Raw genomic sequence first — 21,828 nt, forward strand, 5'->3', positions numbered from 1 at the left:
GAACCCACGAACCATGAGATCATGACCTGAGCCAAAGTGGGACGCTTAACCTACTGAGCCACCCAGACCTCCCCTGCCACCCTTTTTAAAAACTGTGGTAGAGGGGCGCCTGGGTGGCTTAGTCGGTTAAGCGTCCGACTTTCACTTAGGTCATGATCTNTCTACTATCTTAATAAATTCTTCCCTTTCTCTTTTCATTCAAGCTTTTCTAAGGGAAAATAAGTTCCTTTCTCCATATCTGTACTCCCTGACTACCAGTGCAGTCACTAATTTACTCTCTCTTGGTTCCGAGGCATTCTTCTCTCCCTAAGGTCCTAGCTGACTTCTAGAATGTCCAATACAATGAGAGTGTGCCGTATACATCCTTTCTTAACCATTCATCAGCGTCTGACGCTGTCTAGCGCTCTTTCCGTGACCGTGTCCTCCTGGTTCTCCCACACGCAGGAGCACTCCTATTCAGCCTCCTTCACTGAGTTCTTTTCTTTTCTTATTCTGGTTCTTTAAACATAATAATTCCCCAGGACTCTGGCCTTAGTCCTTATCTCTTTTGCTTTCTTTTTTAGTGAGCTCATCCACTCCTGCAATTTGAGTTATCCCCAGCGATCCATATGTCCTGCCCTTATCTCTCTTCTTAGATAGAGATCTGTGTATCCAAGTGACTGACCGACTGGATCTTTCCACCTGGATGAACTTTCCTAAGACATTACAGTCAACACATACCTTTTCAGCACATCATTTCTTTTCCCAATCCTCCTCCCTCTCACGGAGACCCTATTCAGTTGGTGGCAACACCATTTAATAGCTGTATTAGGGTAAATAACAGCAGAGACATTTTTTTAATGCCACAAATTTGACCATTGAAAAAAGTAATATTTACATTTATTTTGACATCTGCAATCACAGATTGCACTGGGAGCTAATTCATACTATTAGGTCTAGAAATGGACTGCTTGAGTATTTGATAATTAGAAGTCCATTGGTGATTGTGAATACAATTACTGTAAATTGCAACCTGATTGTAATTGGTTTAAAAGTGAAGAGAAAGGAAGGAGCTGTTGCCAGTGAGCCGACCACTCTTTCAAGTTTGACAGTGGAGAGATAAGAGAGATTGAATAAATGTCTTTAGGGGAAAGGAGATGTGAGGAAGTTGTCTTTTAGAACAAGGAGAACAATTTTGCTGGCTGTGGGAAGAAGGTGGTGGAGAAGAAAGGATGGAAGATGGGGATAATAGGAAGATAAGAATTGAATACCGTCAACCATTAAAAAAAAAAAGAGAGAGAGAGAGAGAGTAGGGAGGTCCTTGTTTCTTTTGTCTATATTATATACTTTTCATGTAACATTTGCTTTACTAAATTCGGGTCTATTATCTGTCAGTAAATAAATACTAGTAAAAATATTTTTAAATATTTATAGGTAAATTTTTAAAGTTTTTATTTAAATTCCAGTTCATTAACATACAGTGTAATATTAGTTTCAGGTGTACAATTTAGTGATTCATTACTTTTATACTCGACACAAGTGTATTCCTTCATCCCCATCACCTATTTAACCCGTCTCCTCACCCACCTCCCCTCTGGTAACCATCAGTTTGTTCTCTATAGTTATGAGTCTGTTTTTTGGTTTGCCTCTCTCTCTTCCCTCCCCCCCACCCCACATGCTCATTTGTCTTATTTTTTAAATTCCACATATGAGTGAAATCATATGATATTTGTCTTTCTCTGACTTATTTCATTTAGCAGAATACTCTCTAACTCCATCCACAACATTGCAAATGGAAATATTTCATTCTTTTTGATGGCTGAGTAATTTTCCATTATATATATAATATATGTATACGTATAATTTATCCAGTCATCATTTGATGGATATTTGGGCCCTTTCCATAATTTGGCTATTGTTAATAATGCTGCAATAAACATTGGCGTGCATGTATCCTTCAAATCAATATTTTTGTATCCTTTGAGTAGATACCTAGTAGTGCAATAGTGCAATTGCTGGATTGTAGGGTAGTTCCTGAGCAGCTGCACCCATTTGCATTTTTATATGCAATCTTTAACCTTTACATTTACTTACATTATTATTCTGTAGTCAGGTAAAAATTGCAGTTGAGGCTAATTTCCACAATTAATGAATTAATGTGTTTCTTTTCCTTTTCAAAGCTTCCTTCATGTATTTCATCCCTAATAAGTATGAAGAATCCTTTTAATTCGGCCCATGTCTTTTGGCTAAAACTCTTACTTTTTAATAAACTCCTATTCTAAAATTAATATAGACAGTTTCATTTTTCAGGTCTCTATCCCATCAGGTTTTGTTGTTTTGCTTTTTTTGTTGTTGTTATTTTTGTTTTGTTGTTACTTACTTGCAAAATTTTATTACATAATGCATCCTACATCTGTGGGCATGTACTGTTTTTCTATACAGTTTCCAAGTTTTATGGTTTATCTAATTCAAGTGAGTAATCCCACCTTTCTGTTCTACTTTTGTGGATGAGAGAATGAAAGGGTGGGAAGCAGGAAGTAGATAAGGTTAAGGAGAGATGGTGGAATGTCTACAGAAAGGAAAGTTGACCAGTTAGACTCAAATTCTTAAGGAAACTATAGCCCTGATTCAAAGGTATTAATAACTTATCAGTGCTAACAAATAACTAGGCAATTCTCCTTGCAGTTACTCAGAAAGGATTTAGAATGGCGTGGGGAAGATGCGAGATGCTGCATTTGGGGTTTGGCATTGGACACTTAGCCAATGTCAAAGGAGTTAAAAGGAGTGAGGCATTCTCAGCAAATGACTATTTTCTTTCTCTCTTTCCTCACTTTTGCAATCTCAAAGTCCTCATCATTTTAGCTCCACAGCACTGATGCTCCTTTCTCAGCTGCACAGAATCTACTATCAGCAGGCAGTTTGCTAAGGTTGTGGTGGAGAGGGCCTGACCTTATTGCCTCAGTTGAAATCCTCAGCTCCAGTGTCTGCCAGGGGAGGTGGGAGGGGCACAGGAAGTGACTACCCTCCGGCTTCTCCTCCCACAGAAGTCCTGCCTCCTCACGCTTGGACAGTAGAGAGTTAGCTTTCTTTCTCCTTCTAGTTCAGCCCTTTGGCTAATGTGAAAGACCACGCAGAAGTTTTGGAGTTGCTTTTTGTGCTTGGAAAAAGTGCATAGATAGAAGACAGGGATTCCTGGCTGGGAGGAGGGAGGAGAGCTGAAGATCTCTGCCTGGGCTGGCTGAGCTAAGCAGTCAAAGTGGGAAGCTGAGTGCTTGAAAGAGGATTATGCTCGCACTAGAAATAAGCAGTAAGTGAGCGAATAACCATTATGGTTTAGAAAAGGATTGATCCCCCTGGGGTTATGGGGTGAACTAGAAAATATTGCTTAACTCTAGAGTAAAACTGTAAGGCTTCTGACTCTGTGTACAGTTGTGTGCTGTTTGGAGAGTAGGGGCTTAAATGCAAAATCAGAGCTCTAAATGCCTCCCTCCACTCTTGGAAAATGTGAACTTCTACTTAGAATAGTTGTGGATATAATCTCCTTCCCTGACCTAGCCTCTTCCTGGGAAAATATATTCCCAAATCAGAAAGGAAGTTGGGATTAAATTGGAAAGGTGGAATTTGGTAGTGGTAGAATTGCAATCTTGGAGTATGTTCGGTGAATGCTGACATTGTTATGTCAATTATCAGTGATTTGTTAATCACAAGAAAGTCTGAAAGTGGGGCATTAAAAAGGGGAAATTGAGAGCTTTTATGACAAAGAGGCTGAATAGTCTATATGTGTAGGATGAAATATAAAAATGTATATAATTAATAATATGTGTGGTAGTTTTAAGAAGTATTCTAGTAACCTAGAACAGCAGTCAGGAAACCTAGAAGCGCTAGGATAAAAATTAATTAGAAAAGAAGAAATTTTAGTTTCAATGACTTTTTGTGCTAGCCAAAAATTTCACAGTGTTTACAAAGTCAAGACAATGATTCAGGGATCCTTTGATTATCGTCATACATTATAAATACTGTTGCTGGGCAAGATCTGTGGTTCTTTGGTCAGCAAGTTCTGGCAATGAAACCACTGTCTCTGGTGCAAAGAATTCTGGGATGCCTGACAGTGCAATGGATGGAAGGACCCACATTCCAACTCTACTTAATGTCCTTTTGTCCAGAAATCGGGTCATGCAAATGAGCTACTTGGTACGTATATAGATCAATATTCCAAAAGGCATTTCTAAATGTTTTGCATTAGAAGGTCTCTGGACAATATCTTATGGCAACCAGTAGCCTAAAAGGATACAAAAACAAAGTGATAGGAAGGAAGTCAGCTTGATTGAAACCAAACCTGTTCTTTTTGTTTTCCATCAGTCCTGAAATGGAACCTCAAATGAGAAGAAGAATAATAGAGAGAAATACTGTGGCCATCTGGTCTGTTCTAAGTGGCTAAATTCATTAATATATGAATGAGAATTCAGATTTTATTTGTGCATCCTAATACTTGAAGATTCAGAAATCTCTTTATTACAGAAAAACCCATGAAAATAGGAAGCATGTTTACTGAGAAGGAAGGGGAAAAAATAGACAAGAATTGTATCCCACGGTGTAAAGAAGATTTACATTATGTTCACTGAAGGATATAGTTCTTCCCTCAATGAAATGGGGATCCTAATATGACACGATAGATGCCAACACAAATATTTTTAGTTCTCTTAATTCTGGTTGATGCAGTTAATGCCTAAAGAGAAGATTTTTAAAAATAATAATAACATTGAACTACAGCTAACTATGTAGTGAGTTTTATTTTCCTTTCCTTACTGGTCCCCTACAGAGGTACTATGATTTCTGAAATTATGAAGAAGCAATCCATCTTTTCTGGTATTCCTGTCAACAAGTGCATTGGGAGAAAGAAAAAAAAAGACTCAGCCATATTATCTTTCTCCTGTAGCACAATAGTGAAATGGTTAAAACGATCTATGATATTTTCTAACTTTACAACTTTTGCTTTGGGGAAGAAAATTGGGGACTGGTCATGGGTGGGGGAGGGAAAAACAAAAATGCCAACAAAGTGCATTTTTAAAAAATGGTCCAACTTCTCAAACTACCTAATTTTGAAAATTATTTAACTCATCTTTTAAAAATTATTTCTGAGTTATTTTTTTCCAGTGTTAGTTTTCATCAGATTTATAAGAAAATGTAGAGAATCTGAAGATTTGTTATCTGAGTTGTATAATGTTTGTCCTATTCTTAAAAATATAAAAGGGGTTAAAATAAAACATGTAATCGTTGAAGTCTTAAGCATAGTGTAATTACTAAATGCAGTTTCAGTCTTTAGTAAAAATGTACTGGGACTCTTAAAGGAATTTTTTATCTATCTCAAATTACTAAAGAATCTGCTTTGAAACTACAAAATTGAAAAAAAGTAACAATATTCAGAAAAGGATTAAAGGTGTAATTTGGATGGGAGAGGCTAGGCAGAAATACTTGATGAGTAAATATAAGCCTGAAGTCTGACAATAAAAACATTTTCTATTGTCCACGAGAGATTGACATAAAGAACGATGTACTTTGACTAGTGAACAAAGCTAAGTATTTAAAAAGTATTAAGTGGGAATTAACATTATTAATGGAAAGAAACTAAATGATCATTTAAAATTATTCTTTCACAAGAAAAGTAAAGAAAAAGGATATGGAAAACTAAGCGGTGATGAAGACCTCGAAATAATTGTTGATCAAAAGCAGGTAAGTGAATGCTTACATACATTTTCTACTGTTGCACTATAGATCTTTGACAAGTGAGGCCCTTTGATTGTTTGGTCCTGCCCTGGTGCCTGTATCAGCCTATCCAACTAAGGCCTGCTTAACAAGATAGATTTTGAGAGCAGCTAAGCCTCTCCATATGATCCCTTCGATCCACTGACTTCTATATGATGTCAACATGCATGTTCTATATGTAAAGACAATGAAAAATAAAGCAGAACAAAATAAGAGAACTTTTAGAAAATTACATGCCCCCGTGACAAATGAATCAATACAGCAATGATAATTTGGTTGGAGAAAAAAATTAAACAAGAATCAGAAATTGTGCTATTTTGAAAGTGAGAAAGCTAACATTAGTGCGAAACAATGAATATGTTTTAAGGGAAAGGGGGTAAAAGACTAAAAATACTGGGGAGTTGAAAACGTATATATTGCCCAAATTACTTTATCAGAATCTCTGCAATAAATGTAGAGGTGTTTTTTTTTTAAAATAAAAAGAAGAAGCTACTTAATATTCTTTAATACTGCCTGTGATTTTAAAAACATCTAGCTTGGATTTTATATGGGACCATAAGGTGGAATGAGAGCTGCTTAATAGACCATAAACAATGACATACCAGGTAATGGAAGGTTTCCAACTAACGCCACTGAATTGGCATTGGCCCTTAATGTCTCTGTTAATTATTGAGGAGACAAGATAACTGCACATCTATTTAATGTGTAAGTGGCACTGATTCTGAGGGTTATGTAAGCTCAGGTGGAGACTGAGAAATAATTCAAAGGAGTCTGCATAGATGAAAAGGTTAGAAAGAAAGTAGTCAGCAAGTTACAGGAAGACAAGTTGCATTTGGACAGTTTCCTAATTGTGCAGTTTGTTTTGCGTCATGACAATTGCATTAAAGGAGCCATTGTGTATATTTCTGAATAAAAGAAAAATGGCCACCAGATGAGAGCAACCAGAAGCAGTTGAGTTAGAGACCTGCTTCTTAGGTCTGGAATACTTGAGGTAACTGAAATGGTCTTCTGGGGGAAAATCCTCCAAAAAAAAGCATCTTGCCAGAGGTGCAGAATATTTTGATCTTACAGGGTTCACTCAAACTGCCTTTGAATTCTTTTCTCTTGCCTTATCTTTACTCTCTTGCTCTTGAGTAAATTGGGGGACAGGGAGCAGAGGTTGGTACAAATTTGGCTCTGTATTGCTACTTACTGCCAAATTGTCAGTTTAGTTAATAGGATGAGTGTGGCTGGAGCTGGAGTGCTCTGATGGGCTATTAGGCTAGCATTTTAACTATGCCAGATTAATTACTTGGGGCACATGATCTCCGTCTCCCACAGATCCTATCCCTAGACTGACATTCTCATTGAAGGACTGGCAAATGAACTAATAAAATACAATTGAGCATGTTATGAGAACACACATACCTATCCATTTCTCTATTGAAATGAAAAGTAAGGTTTTTTAAATTTCTTCCTTAATCATATATAAGTCAAATGTCTATTTTTTTGTACTTTCTTAGTATCATCGTACCCTCAAAGGCTGCTTTTCTTTTTTTTCTTTCTTTCTTTCTTTCTTTCTTTCTTTCTTTCTTTCTTTCTTTCTTTCTTTCTTTCTTTCTTTCTTCCACCTTAAGCTTTTTTGTTTGTTTTAACTAAATTTTGGGATTCAGAAAACCATACAAGTATACATTGAGATCTTTGGAGTGGAAAGCCCAAGGGAGTCATTTTTCTTTTTTTCTCATGGTAGCTTTCACAACATTTATGCTGTTGTCCCTAAACACATTTTATTAATTGTTAAGAGAACCGACTTTCCTTCTGTCTCAGAAAATAATCCTTTTTTACCTGGATCAAATGAGGGAGGATCTGACTTGCTTGGTCATCGTTTGCCTCTGTAGTTACCATGTTTTTTCCAGTGCCATTGCACCAGTTGGAACCAGTTGGCAGTGACCCAGCTCTGCTGAGTCATTCATGTCAAAACACATTTTAAAAGACGAGTAATTATGAATATGAGTTGGCTTTCATGCTTGCCATTGGCAGTAAGACTAGTCCTTCTTTTTGGGGAAGGTTTACTTGGTGGTGGTGTTGCGAGCAAATCCTAAATTGAAACAATGACAATGTTGATACCTTGAAGTAAAATATTTAGGAAAACACTCAAATTAATCTTTATAATACTACCAAAAATTCTTTCTACACTTAAGAGATCAACATTAAAAGTGTGTATGTGTGTAAAACACATTTGTTTAATATTGCTTCATCTCATAGATATTATATATTTGGGAAGAAATCCTTCTGCTCAGTTTATTCTTCCTATAACTTTTCACAAACATAGTAGATATTTTTGTTAGTCAATCTTCATATAACTGCCAAAAGGAAATCTAGAGAAGATAAATAAAATAGTTGGAGTGCTGTGCTGGGCAGAAGTCTACTAATCTCATTAAATCTGTCATTCAGAAGCTGTCGCTCTACAAATGCTGTGCAAGCTATATGCTGTTTTATCAGTCATGTGATTTGCAAGACTTGTACTTCCACAAAAAGTTCACAATTTTGCTTATATAAGCAAATTAATAACAGTAGTAGCACAGAGTATGTGGATTTTGTTCTCCCTGGCTGCCTCCATTCAAGGGGGTAAAAGGTGATTTTTGTTATTTCTACATGAGAAAAAGTGATTTTGGAAATGTGTATGGTTTTATTCTTAAATAAGGCAATATTGTGCTTTTCTCTTTGTGAAATTTTATTGGGAAAATTTATTTGAGAGGCATATGAAAATATTCTGAAGAATTCTTAGATTAGTGCTAATGTCCTAAAGTAACAGATGACATATATAATCACACATATACACACACATATATAGTCATTTAAATATAAATATATGACACTGGCATTGGAGTCCATATTTTCCACCAGAAATCCCTACAGTTTTCAAACTTCAAGCATAGAAAGGCAATCAAAGGAACCATATTTGATTAAAATCTTAATGGTTCTAAACCCCAGACATTTCATATAAATATATATGTATTGTATTATTTATATATTCTGTAATACAATTATTAAATTATTACATATAATTATAACAAGTATATATAGTTAATAAATTACATAGTTGGCTTTCTAGAATAAATATTAAAAGAGAAATTTTAAATGTATATTTTGGATCATTTTTATTATTCTTATAATACTCTTTGCCAATTGGAGGAAAGTAAATCTTGTTTAGAAATAGATTTCATGTACAAATTAATTTCCTTTTGAAGTTACTGAGATTTTAGGGATGGGAATGAAGAGCGGATGGTTAAGTACCTTGAGTAAGGGATTAAAAACATTATCTACTTTAAATAAATAACAAATTTATTTTATTTTAAATTGCTGTTTTTGATTAGAATAGAGCCACCTTCATTCAAAGTTTATGACATTCTGGACCAAGATGACTTTTCTTCTAAAATGTTTTCAAATTCCAAGTTAACTTAAAGGATATAACAAAAAGTACCACAAAAAGTATAGAATTTATGATTATATGTAGGATACACTCACAGGCTCAAACATTTCAAGAATGGTTTTAACAATATGTCATGGGTCCAGGTGTTTATAGGACTCAGAATTGCAGTTGCCTATCCTTCAGTGCAGTAAGGTGGGGAAATGTCAAATATCAGCCAGTTACAAGGGGAACAATTGTACAGAGATCAGAGCAGTAGTTCTCAAATCTTAGCAGCCTCAGAATCCCCTGGAGGGCTTGTTGAAACACAGGCTTTTGTGCAGGGGTGGGAGGTGAGGGGCATCCCCAGAGTTTCTGATTGTATAGGTAAAGGGTAGGACCAAGAATTTGCATTTCTGTCCTTAGCTCCCACTGCTGGTCCTAGACTATGCTTTGAGAACAAGTGGACCAGAGGAAGTTATTATTATAGTTCTAAAGGGAAAAAATAGTTATACACAACTTGTGATAAATTTGACATTTTCAACTGAGCATTACCTGGGTATCTAACAACTAGAATTCATAGATATCCAACATAATGATGCTGAAAACAAGAAAACCACAGCCATTTATACCCAAAGGTGCTTTTAAGACCCAGGCTTATAGTTTGACTAAATTCCATCCAACCGCCTTGTGATCTTGAATTGGTTTGAGGTAGTTATTTATTTGTCAAATATTATTCTGCTCTTACCATCTCTTAGAGTTTCTTTGAGAAGATAAAATCTATAAAAGTGCTTTTTAAACTGTAAATCATTAGGCCATTTTAATTAACTAGTGGTTACCACTGTATTAGTCTGCTTCACCTGATACATGAATTACCATAGACTGGATGGCTTAAACAACAGACATTTATTTCTCACAATTCTGGAGGCTGGGGAGTCCAAAGATCAAGGTGCTGGTATGGTCAGTTTCTGGTGAAAGCTCTCTTCCCAGCTTATAGATAGCTGCCTTCTCACTGTGTTTTCATATGGCAAGGAAAAAGAGTTCTGGAGTCTCTTCCTCTTATTAGGGCCCTATCCTTATCAACTCATTTTACCTTTACTGCTTCTCATAGGCTTTACTATCTACAAATATAGTCACATTGGGCTTTAGGGCTTCAACATATGAATTTGTGGGGAGGGACACAAACATTCAGTCCCTACTTCCCCACAGCCCCAATTTAGCAATGAGGACTATTGAGAACTAGAAAGGTGAATCAAGTTGCCCTGAGTCCCGATTCGGCACAGAGAGAGCACTGGAAGCCAGCCCTCCCTTCTGACAGTCCAATACTTTTTCTGTCACTCCACATAGCTCTCTACAGTTGCCCATTACTGTCATCCCATAGGTGAGTCTTAAGAAGCTATTTTGCTCCAGTGTTCTAATTACATAAAATAACCAAATACTAGGAAGTATCATAATTGGCCAATATTTATTTATTGAACCCTCATAGGGATAACCTTTTCCATAAACACTCCTTAACTGTTTACTTCCCTCTTGTCCCCTATGGCTCTGTTGGAAGAGACATGCTCTTCAAAGTAAGTATACAGAGGTAGAGCTAAAAGGTTGTTAGCATCCCGTTATTCTTCCCTTCCCTACAAGGCTTCCTCGGAGAGGAGGCATGAGAAGTGCCATGGAGAGAGATAACACATACTTTTCTTAGCCCAAAACCTTTCTGAGGGTGTCATTTTAAATTTATAAGAGAAGCCTGAGCAGAAAGCAATGGAAACTAGAACTTCTGTGATTTTTCTCCAAAGAAAAAGAAGAAACACAGTATAGCCACCCCCTTGTGTTTTGAAAAACATAGAGGCATTTGGGTAGGATTGCAGTTCTAGCCTAGTGGTCAATGTGGGAATGAATCATAAAGAGGAAAATATATAGCGTTGTGACATAAAAATAGAAGAATGAGAAAAAAAAAAAAACAAACAGATGAATGGGAAAGGATACCCAACTTCCCTCTGGTATTAGCAGATAGTGTGGTCATATCACCATCCAAGCAGCTGACACGAGTCTTGGACTCATAAATGGTAAAGGGATGGGGATGATATGTATCACTGCCTTGTACTCAGCACCATCTGGCCAGTGCTTTCTTTGCCATTACAATATGGTGACTTAATTTAAATATAATTCAGGTCCTATTTATTTCTGAGGAGAATTACAAAGCACAAAACCATGTATCATGGTATCATGTATAAAACTGGCCTAGAATACCTTCTTGGGGATCAGTATTGGTCACCAAGAACAGAAACCCCTCTAGAGTTGCAGAAAAGAGACCATCTGGTCAGCCTGGAGATTCTGAAACAGGACACTCTGAGACGCTGAAAGGACAAAGCACATTCTGCAGTTGTGGTTGCCCTCATTACTCTCACAGCAGACATAGGCTCATTAGCACTTTCCTTAGGAGAGATTGATAGATAAGAAATGTTCAATGAAAATAAGACATATTTATTTGTGATGAGAGAGACTAAAGCTATTCAAATTTGCTGTCTATCTGAAATCAGCATTGTAATAAACAAAGATTCACTACTGTAGTCCAATCTGTGCCATCTTGTCTGCAAAGCTATTTATCATCATAAATATTGTGCAAGAAAGGGGGAAAGTTTTCCACTAGGTTAAGTAGAAAAATTACTGGAATAAAGGCATGATCACCCTATGTTTTATTCCTAAATATTCCCTATTTTTGTCAAGAAATAGAAAAATCGTTATGAGTTACTAGTAATTTGGCAAGGGTGGAGTGGGGGAGGAAACATAGTAATACAAAACATTTTACTTTATATTTTCCTTGTAAACTCACGACGTTGAATTTACTTTTGTTTAACTTCATGCATTTCAATTCCGTGTACCAATTCCCCTAAGCATCACCTCTGACTCTAAGAGAAACAAAAAGGGTAGACCTAATATCTTAATTTCAGAGTCTTCTGACATGCTACCAAGATCTGAAGGTAGAAGGCCAGAAGATGTAGATGGTCACTCTTTACAGAGTGACACAGATGAGCAAGAGAGACCTGAAGTAGGAATCCATCATTCTGTCTTCTAGTCTCGGCTTTGCTACTAACCAAGCAGAAGACACTAGAGTGAGCAATTTAAGTTCTCTGGGTTTCTGTTTCTTTATCTATAAAATGGAATAACACCATCTGGCTCAGATGTCTGTTGCAAGATTCAAATGGGGTTGCCTCTCTGGAGAACTTTGCATTTAGCTCAGCCTCTTTTGGTCAGAACCAAGTCTAGAATCCAGGGCCACCACAGCCTTTCTTTCATGTTCTTTCCATTAGCAGCTCATGCTTTCTTGAATGTCAGGTTGGTTGCTGCATTGCTACATTTTTGCTTTGCTTATTCCCACTGTTTCACTAGTATGCTACATGTCTTCTGTAATGTGCCATCAGGTACTTTAGTGTGTTTTCTGGGGTGCTGGTTCCTCTGTTTCCACAAGCTTTGGACATTGTGATATTTTAACAAAGTTGTAACACAGTGGTAGGAGCAGGGCTTTCACAGTCAGGAATCTGTATTAAATCTGAATGAAAATAGGGTATGGTCACATAATAGTTTTATTATGGGAAAATTAACCAGCCTCTCTGAGCCTCAGCCTGCTGTCTATAAAATGAGGAAAATAATATCTGTTTCATAAAATAGTTGGGAGGATTAATAAGTTGCTGTATATAAATGCTTAGCAAAATGCATAGCATAACAAGTACTTTGTAAATGGCAGGTATGGGAGTCATGGGGGTGGTTATGGTAAAACTCTTAGATTTATTGGCTATAGAATTCCCTTGGATTTCTTCAGGACTGAGTTATAATAATTCTAAACAACCAAGTCTATTCTGGGGTCATATATACCTCTGTCTTGGATCAACCAGGTACAGAAATGAGGGGAATAGATTGTGTGTAAAGAAAATACGGAGTGAGGGGGAAAGCCTCACAAGCTGGCCCCTGTAGAAGCAGCAGCACCTACCAGGTCCAGCTAATTGCCATCTTGTTGGAAACTGGCTCAGTGTCATCAAATATACTAATTTTCAAAGAGATGCTTCTCTTGAATTAATTTCCTGCTTTTAAATGTTTAAAATCAGTTTAGAATTGTTACAACAATGTGTAGTCAAACAAAATAGTCTGGGTCTATATACAACCCCGGGGTTCCAATTGTGATCTATTATACTCAGGAGATTCTAAAACCAAAGGAGAGTAGGATGCTGATGTGGGCCTGGGTGGGCCTCCACTCTTGCCTTCTTGTTTCTCTCCTCCTTTACACCCTCCACCTTGAAAACTAACTTAACCTAGTTGTTGATTTGATGAAAATAATGAACACTAAAGTATAATTATCAGATGGTTTTAAGTCTTCCAAGAAGTTCAAAACCCCAAAAGGGAACTGAACCAGTTAACCTAAAATTAAAAAAAAAAAAACAAAAAACAACCCTCATTTGATAAAATGAGAAGGTCGGATATTTATAAGCAGAAGGCATTGCTGATATTTCCTCCTATTCAGGTCTTTGACCACCTCTTGCCAGCCTAGCATCTCAGTGAGTACACAAGTTACCAACATTGTTGAATAGGAAGCATCAGCTTTCCTCTACCAATCCATCTCCCCCAATTTTCCAAACAGTAATGAAAATCACAGGGCTCAGTTAAAATCTAGAGTCCCCAAGAAAGACCGTGAATTACCACCTCAAATTCAACAAATATGTATGCATCACAGATCTTTATTTTAAAGTCTTAATGTACAGCCTATATTCATTACATGTGACATGAGAAAAATACCCTGGACTCTCCAGTTGGAAAAATATAGATGTTAAGTAATTTTCAAATAGCCTATTTTTTTTCTTTTTAATCGAATGGGGAAAGGTGCTGGCAGCATGGTTAGTCAGTGAGAAAATAAAGCAAAATTGAAATGACATGAGCTGACATGCTGGGTGTAAAAATGATGTGATATATGAAAATAACAGCCAGAGATGGTAATACTTAAAAGCAGACTCAGCCGATTAGAATGTAACTTGAAGAGAAACCATTCAACCTTTCACTGTGGAAGATTTGTTGTGCTTTTACTGGCTTGTTTCTGGTTTTGTTTTGGTTTTTTGGTGGTTGTTTTTGTTGCTGTTTTAAGTAGGCTCATCTGACCAACATGAGAACCGTAGACATCAGAGCTGTTAGAAACTTTAGATAATCTAATCCTGGAGCTTTCAAACTGTGCTCTGTGTGGCCCATTCTGGATTGTGAATTGGTGGGGGGTGGGGGGCTGTCTGTGATGTGGCGCCATCCCTTAGAGAGCGAGCCAGCTGCTAGGTTTGCAGACAGGCTTTGTTCGATGAAAGGGGGCTGCTGCTAAGAAATTTAATTATATTTTTCTAGTTCCATCAAAATAAGCTAAATGAGTTTTAGAGTAGGGAGATAGCTTGACTGTGTCACCAGGTTATTTTATATTATAGGAAATATTAGAAGTCAGGTCTGCAGCCTCTAGTCTTGGGTTCATTCATCTATCCTTGTAACTGCCTTCCTAAATTAAGCTGCTTATCCTTTCTTCTATATTCCCTCATGCTGGTCAGCTAAATATACCACCAAGCCAGAAAAATCACTTGAGAGAAGTGTGCATTTCAAGTGCACAGCTTAATCTATTAAATTTGTCTGGTCGATTTTTATAAAAGGATGTTTACATGAGATGCTTCCTACTTCATAAAGAGGTTCTCACAACTTCCCAGTATATATCATGATACAGGTATTAAGGATTTTAAAAGTGGACTTTGTATCTCCTAAGATACCCCTAACAAGATTAGCAAAATGTTTCCTCTGTGCTGAAGCAGTCAGCTTCTACAGCTCGTCTCAGGTCTTCTCCACCTGGATCAGTTTATCATCTCCTTCTCCGTTGGCTGTGCACATTGTGGGCCATGTCCATGGTTCCACATGTAGCGTCCTAGTCCATACATTTTGAGATATGCTGCTAGTGTTTCAGCCTGCAGGTGAACTCACTGATTACTGGTTGGATCAGTGGCTGTTGTTTTAAGGGCTTTGAAAGGCAGGTGTGGGTGGAAATATTTATACTCAGATTTACGTTATGCATTCAAAATCTGATAAATAAAGATAACAAAGGAACAGACCATACAAATTTTTTTTTCTTATTTTGATACTTAAACAGCAAAGAGAGTTAAGAGTATAATTTCTCTTCTTCCCCCTTCTGACTTTGGACCCAGATGTCTGTGTTCTGCCATTGCCCTGACCTTGTCATTTTGTGGTTGTGCTTTTATTTCTCTCCCATCCAAGCTTCACAGTACCAAGTCCTGTCCTTTCTGCTCAGCCCCAGTCTCTGATCCCTGCCTCTGGAATGTGTCTCTTATTCTGACACTGCATATATAAGCTTTGACAGAAATGCAGTTCTTGCAAACCTGCTTGTTTTTTTTTTAATGCTCCACTGCTTCCTTCCCTTTCTCCAAAACACCTCTACAATTCTGTCATTTCCATTTTAAGTCATTAATTTTTCACATGGTCTACCCCCAATCATAGTGAGTACCACTTCCTTCCTATCTTGTGATCTAGGGAAAACACATGCATACACAAATGATCATTCAACACAATTGTTATTTATTCCTCACCAATAGTATTTTTTTTTGGCCAAATGATCTCATTCTTGAAATATATGAATAAGTGACTTATTACAGAAATGGTGAGAGAATGTACCATCTCGGCTTTGTGCTGGATGCTCTGAATAGAAAAAAACATTCATTCATCACTTTTTTCCAGCAAAATTATCTCATTTGTATAATTTGTGAATAACTAATGAATTCTTGTGGTAGAAAAACACTAAGCATGGAAGTAGTTTTCTTCTAGACAAAGGTTGTCCAATGATCATTTCCCTAGACTCTCAGCTTCTATTTTTAAACTTTAAATGTGCCCCCAAAACTGATGCATTAATTTTTGTGAAATATGGGAGTAGTTTCTGAAAAACAATTACTGAGTGATAGTGCATTCGCTGATGGATTTTTTTAATCAACTTCTTTAGTACAAAATAAAACAAATTGAAGCTCATGAACAGGCTTACTCTTCAATTTTTATGCCTAAGATGGAAAACCTTGGAAACTTTGCTCTTATAAAAAGGGAAACAATTTGTTTTTCACTAAATAAATGATCAGTCTTATCCTTCCATCCAAACTCCAAAGAACTTGATTTAAAATCATCCCCCTGTGGGTCTACGAACCACAGTAGCCAGACAAGACGTGCCCCATGGACTTCAACACTGCTTGACTTAGTGTTGCCCACAGGTGGTAGGCACCCAAGACTGAAGACAAACAAGGCTTCTCACAGTCTCCCAAATAAAATGCAACTCTTCAGTTGTACTTTATGCTGTGCACAGTCCAGCCCCTGACCACCCTGTTATTCGCATTCAGTGCCACCTCCACTCTATGCCCCACTCATTTTGAACAACTTGAAGCACCCCACGTGCGTAATGCTCTTCCTCCCTTTTGGCCTTTGCCCTGTATATGTATATATGTAAACAGCCTGTATCACAGATCTTCTGATATATCTCCTAGGAATGAAAGGGTATAGATTGGAGGGGTGATGGCCTCTTCATGGTTCTGACTGAGGCTTTCCTCTTTGCATATCCAAATGCTAAGAGAATAGAGAGAAAAAACAGTCTCTCTTGGCTCTGTAGATGAGCAGACTTCTTAAATCCTAAAAATGTGGGGAGAAATGAGGAGAAAAAATGAAAAACAAAAGTAAACCCTATTCCTGAAGAGAAGAGGGGGCAATGAGGAAACAGAAAAACCTGAGAATCTTTTGTGTATAGAAATTTGTTTTCTAAATAATTTTTGCTGTGTATTTTCAGGGGCTTTGTTGTAGGGGAAAATGTTTAATTATGTTCAGTACATTATGACTTTTGCAGTTATAAAAAAAAATTGGGGCTCGATTCTGCCCTCTTCCTGAGATACATCCCCCCATGTGATATTCAGGGGAATGGTGGAGAGAGAGCACAGCAGGAACAGCTCAGGGGATGTTGGCAACATTTAACTTTCCAGTATTCAGAGGAGACAACTAAACAGGGAATCACGTATTTAAAAATTGGTTCTAAGATAAACTATATGAACAAAATTAAGCCATAGTTTACTTTTCTCTATTACAAAGTAATCTAATAAAATAACTTCTGGAGGAAGATATATGTGATGCTGTTTTAAAACTATGCATTTTTCAGTGGAAATGATCTAGTCTTTAGTTCACTTGTTTATTTTACAGAAACTCCTTGGCAGTGTATTCCTTGCTAGGTGTTTGCCAGATGCTGGGATACAGAGAAGACATAAACATACTCACGGCCCTTGAGAAGCCAACAGTATATTGCAGACCTTCTGTCAGTAGGCATTTGTGGTGCCAGTGCTGCAGCAGGGCTGAAACCACGTACTCCAGGGAGCATCTGGGACTCTCAGGAGCTAAGATGCACAGTATTTCCCTGGCCATGGTTCTGAAAGAGTTACAGCATCTTCCTAGTGTTTGGTATATTCCCAGGACAGGACTTGGGTTTTAGGAGCAATGGCCAAAGATGTTTCCTGGAGCCCAGCTTCTCAAAGAGAGGCTCACAGATAAGCAATATCAGCATCACCTACAGCTTGTTAAAAATTTGTCGTCTGAGTCCCGGACTGAGTCAGCAAGTCTGCAAGTGGGGCCCAGAAATCTGTTTTTACAAGCTTTCTGGGGGATTTCTATGCACACTATAGTTTGAGAAGTGCTATTTTAGATCATTCAAATTGTGAGGTCAAGAAAGGATCAGTTATGATTATAGTAAAGACATCGGACTTTCATTTCCTAGCCCTCAGTATCTTCACCCTTTTATCTGAATGTCCCTAACCTTTCAAATATTCCCTCCTAGCCTCATTTGCTAAAGTGAACCTACACAAGTAATCAATCCTGTGGCCCAGGTTGTTACAAAAGTATAAATGATGGAGACCAAGAGGTAAACCTAATAACCTAAACTTTGTCTTAAGCATTTCTAATCTTAGACCACTTTTATTAAAACATTAATAACACTTAGATAGCATTTACTATGTGCTACACCCTGTTGTAAATGCTTTATATATATTAATTCATTTAACCCTCCCAAGAACTCCATGATGTAGGTCCTGTTATCCCCATTTCATCACGCACACTAAGACACATGGAGTTTTGCACACGTCTGCTACACTGCACAGCTACCAGGAAATGTACTGTGTGCAGCAGTATATGTAGCCGTGGGTCCAAGGAGTTCACAATTAGGAGGTTATCTTTCTATCCTGTTTCCCTGGCTTATTAGCGAGATGGTAGATACATAGATTAGTAACAGTACTATCTTGACTGTGCTAGGAAAAGTAATGTAACATAGTAGAATCTGAGAAAGTCTTTCTGTTTGCAAAGGAAAGATGTATTTGATAAAGAAAAGCATAAATGAATTAAGATGGGTAAACTGGAAAAGAAATATTCTCCCTTCAAAAAAAAAAAAAGTATTCTTGTGTATGTGTGTGGTGTGTATGTGTGTGAGAGACGGAGACACAGAGAGAAGATGTGTGAATACATAGCCATAGACCCACATACCCCAAAACAAACCTATGAAAAAGGGCAGTTGCCCAATCCTAGGAGAAAGGCCCACCTCTGAGGCACTGGGACACTGCACTGCACTGAATGGTGGGACCAGGTGACCAGACAGTCTTGCAAGGGAACCAGTAAAATGCACATGTTACATTGCAGTTGCTACATGTGCTTCAGGTCCTCCCATCTGAAGTGCTTCTCATGAAAAGTTCAATCCTTACTTTGTGTCTAGAATTACTGTGCTCCCCACATTTGAAAAATTCCATCCCTGGAACAAAACCAGAAGGACCATCACTTCAGCATTTGTTGAATAACTTTCTGTTATGGGATTAGATTCCTGTGCTCTGAAAATGTCACTTCCACAGCTGCCCTACAGTGGCTGACCTTTCTTCTCAGGCTGAAGTCCCTGCTGAACTGTTCAGTAGAGCTAGTTTATCCCAATTTGCTGGCAGATCTCCAGTTTCTCTGCATGCGCATTTGGAAAAGTGGTCTGAGGGTTGATATTTTGCCACCCCTATGACTTTCACCCAAAACAACTCTGCCCCCTCTGAGCTCTTCATGATTGCTGTATCCTCCCAAAAGCAACCCTCTGGTCTTCCTCCACAAACCTTACCAGTTAGTGCTGGAGGGCTGATAGTCACCCTTGGGGTCCCTTTTCCCAGCTTATTCTGCTTATTATGAGTATATAAAACCCTCCTCAGAAACTGTGGATGAGGGGGGCGCCTGGGTGGCTTAGTCGGTTAAGCGTCCGACTTTCGCTTAGGTCATGATCTTGTGGTTCGTGGGTTCGAGCCCCGCATTGGGCTCTGTGCTGACTGCCAGTTCGGAGCCTAGAGCCTATTTCAGAGTCTGTCACTCCCTCTCTCTCTGACCCTCCCCTGCTCATGCTGTCTCTCTCTCTCTCTCCTAGAAATAAAAAAAAAAAAAGAAAAAACTGTGGATGAGGGGCACCTGAGTGGCTCAGTCAGTTAAGCATCAGACTCTTGATTTCAGCACAGGTCATGATTCCAGGGTCATGGGATCAAGTCCCACATTGGGCTGCGCACTGAGCATGGAGCCTGCTTGGGATTCTCTCTCTCTCTCTCTGTCTCTCCCCTCTGCTTGCACAGTCTCTCTCTCTCTCTCTCCCCCCTCTCCTCTGCTTGCACAGTCTCTCTCTCTCTCTCTCTCTCAAAAAGAGCACAGAACTTTGGATGAGACAGAAAGTCTCACCTATGCTCCCAGGGACTCTTCATTTTGCATACTGTCTCATTTTTGCATGGTCACAAGCATAATTTTCATTTTTTGCAGAGTTGCCATCAGTATGCATTAGTTTCGTTTCTGCTTCTTTATGTAACACCATGCCACAGTCACTTTCCCACATTGATATTTAGTTTTTATAAATGGCACTCTAGTGGTTACCTTATATTGATTCAAGGTGATCCTTAGGCATTTTTTTCCGTGACTTTCCCTGGCTTGAGTAGTGACCATTCAGAGCTTTCCCTTCTTCTTTCAGAATGCAGGTTATCAAACAAAAAGGAAAGGAAGAGATTGCCGGAAAATCGTGTACATTACTATGATTAGATATATATGGGTTGACCATGAATTATGCATGATGTTTATGGGAATTTACACAGTGTCATCTTTTAATATCCCTGCTGCACCTTTAAATATCACTGGAGATGCCACCATGCATGTTGCTCTGCTCTCATAAAACCTCAGCTTTAAATCACAACCTACATGGCAGTTATATGGGATTCTGCTTCCTGAGGCTGACCACAGCCAAATTACAAACATGGATTTGCATAAATTTGGTTTGCATGAATTTTTAAGTTTGCTGAGAAGGGAAATTGACTAAATATTGTTAGAGCCACAAATAACTTGGTATATAATTTACTTTAGTTCCATATGGATGGAGGACACAGATGTATGGACCCACTAGGATATCCCTATGCCAAAAAAAAATATATAGACTTAAGGACCCATAAGTGAAGCAACTTATATGAAGGAAATGCCACTAATTGGGTTATAAAATTAAGCCCTATGACTTCTTCATATTGAATGGCAATGATAAAAAACATAATTATGAATGCATTTTAGAATGTATGGCCTTTTTGGTGAGCATTCTAAATTAAAATCTTTTGCTCAGGTCCTAAAATGCAAAAGTAACTCTGCAGATGCAAGGGATGCAGGAAGTTATTAGGTCCATTAGCAGAGCTAAAATACATCTAGGATGCTAAGTTTCAAGTTTCTTGCTCTGCCGATGACTTTCTATTTAACCTTGAACAAATCTCTAACCCTTGACTTTCCTATCAGCAAAGTGATAATATTTTCCTTACTTCTATCTCACAAGAATGCTGGAAGAATTTCTTAAAGAAAACTTAAAAAATAATCATCTGAACCACTCAAGAGGATTACTTTCTGTGAATAAATCCAAGACCATATCATCTGTAAGGACACCACTCACTAATACCCTGGGGTTATAAATCGACCTCTTGCGTTAAAGAGCAATTTAAAAATGAAATTCCCTCTAGAAGAATGAACACATCCATTATTATTACTTTTAGATCAGTAATGCCTGGGGAGAGAGGCAATGTGGCCTAATTTTATAAATTTACAGGTGATAGAATTACAGTGCATTTCCTTTTGAGTGATTTGTTTGATAATTCTCTCTCTAATCATAATGAGGAAAAGAGTGGATACGTTTTCATATTTATGCCTTTCACTTGTCTTAGAAAGATTTATGTTATAGATAGTTCTAAGGAAATAACATCACTACTGATTTTGTTCTTTTTAAATGAACAAAATTTTTCCTGGAAAAGCAAAACTTATGCTGAGACTTCTAAACTTTATTTAGTGGTTGAGAAATAGTATATTCCAAGTAAAAACAACATAAGCTATCTGTTCCTTAGGACTAGAAAAAGGCCTGCTAGGTGAAATTTAACCCCTGAGCCTTCTTTTAGAAAAAAATTAAAAGCATAATGAGTCTTTAGCAGAAAAGTCACATAATATCTCTCAAAACACAGAGAAACCAAATTAACCTCAGCAAGGTAGGTGCCAGAGAAAGAACTTCTTCTCACAAAGTAAGTTGACATTTCAAACTGCCCCATATAGCTTTGAAGGGAATTGGGCCCTTTATCAATAAACTCTCTTCAGAA

General features: G+C 37.7%; 1 protein-coding gene across 5 annotated transcripts in view; it reads left to right on the forward strand.

The window, feature by feature from the left end:
* The window catches only part of PEX5L (peroxisomal biogenesis factor 5 like), a 228,478-nt gene that overhangs the window by 52,970 nt on the left and 153,680 nt on the right, over positions 1-21,828 (forward strand). For 3 of the 5 annotated variants that reach the window (XM_077770569.1, XM_077770565.1, XM_077770566.1), the window contains exons 1-2: positions 3,352-4,170; positions 5,638-5,709. The exons of the other annotated variants lie outside the window; for them this stretch is intronic. In XM_077770569.1, the coding sequence (XP_077626695.1) occupies positions 4,078-4,170; positions 5,638-5,709 (165 nt within the window). In that variant the 5' untranslated portion in view covers positions 3,352-4,077. Of the gene's footprint in view, positions 1-3,351; positions 4,171-5,637; positions 5,710-21,828 lie in introns of those variants that run through there. 5 annotated transcript variants of the gene reach the window in all.

This window comes from Crocuta crocuta, unplaced genomic scaffold, assembly GCF_008692635.1.
Source record: "Crocuta crocuta isolate KB4526 unplaced genomic scaffold, BGI_CrCroc_1.0 scaffold256, whole genome shotgun sequence".
In the NCBI taxonomy this organism is placed as follows: Eukaryota; Metazoa; Chordata; class Mammalia; order Carnivora; family Hyaenidae; genus Crocuta; species Crocuta crocuta.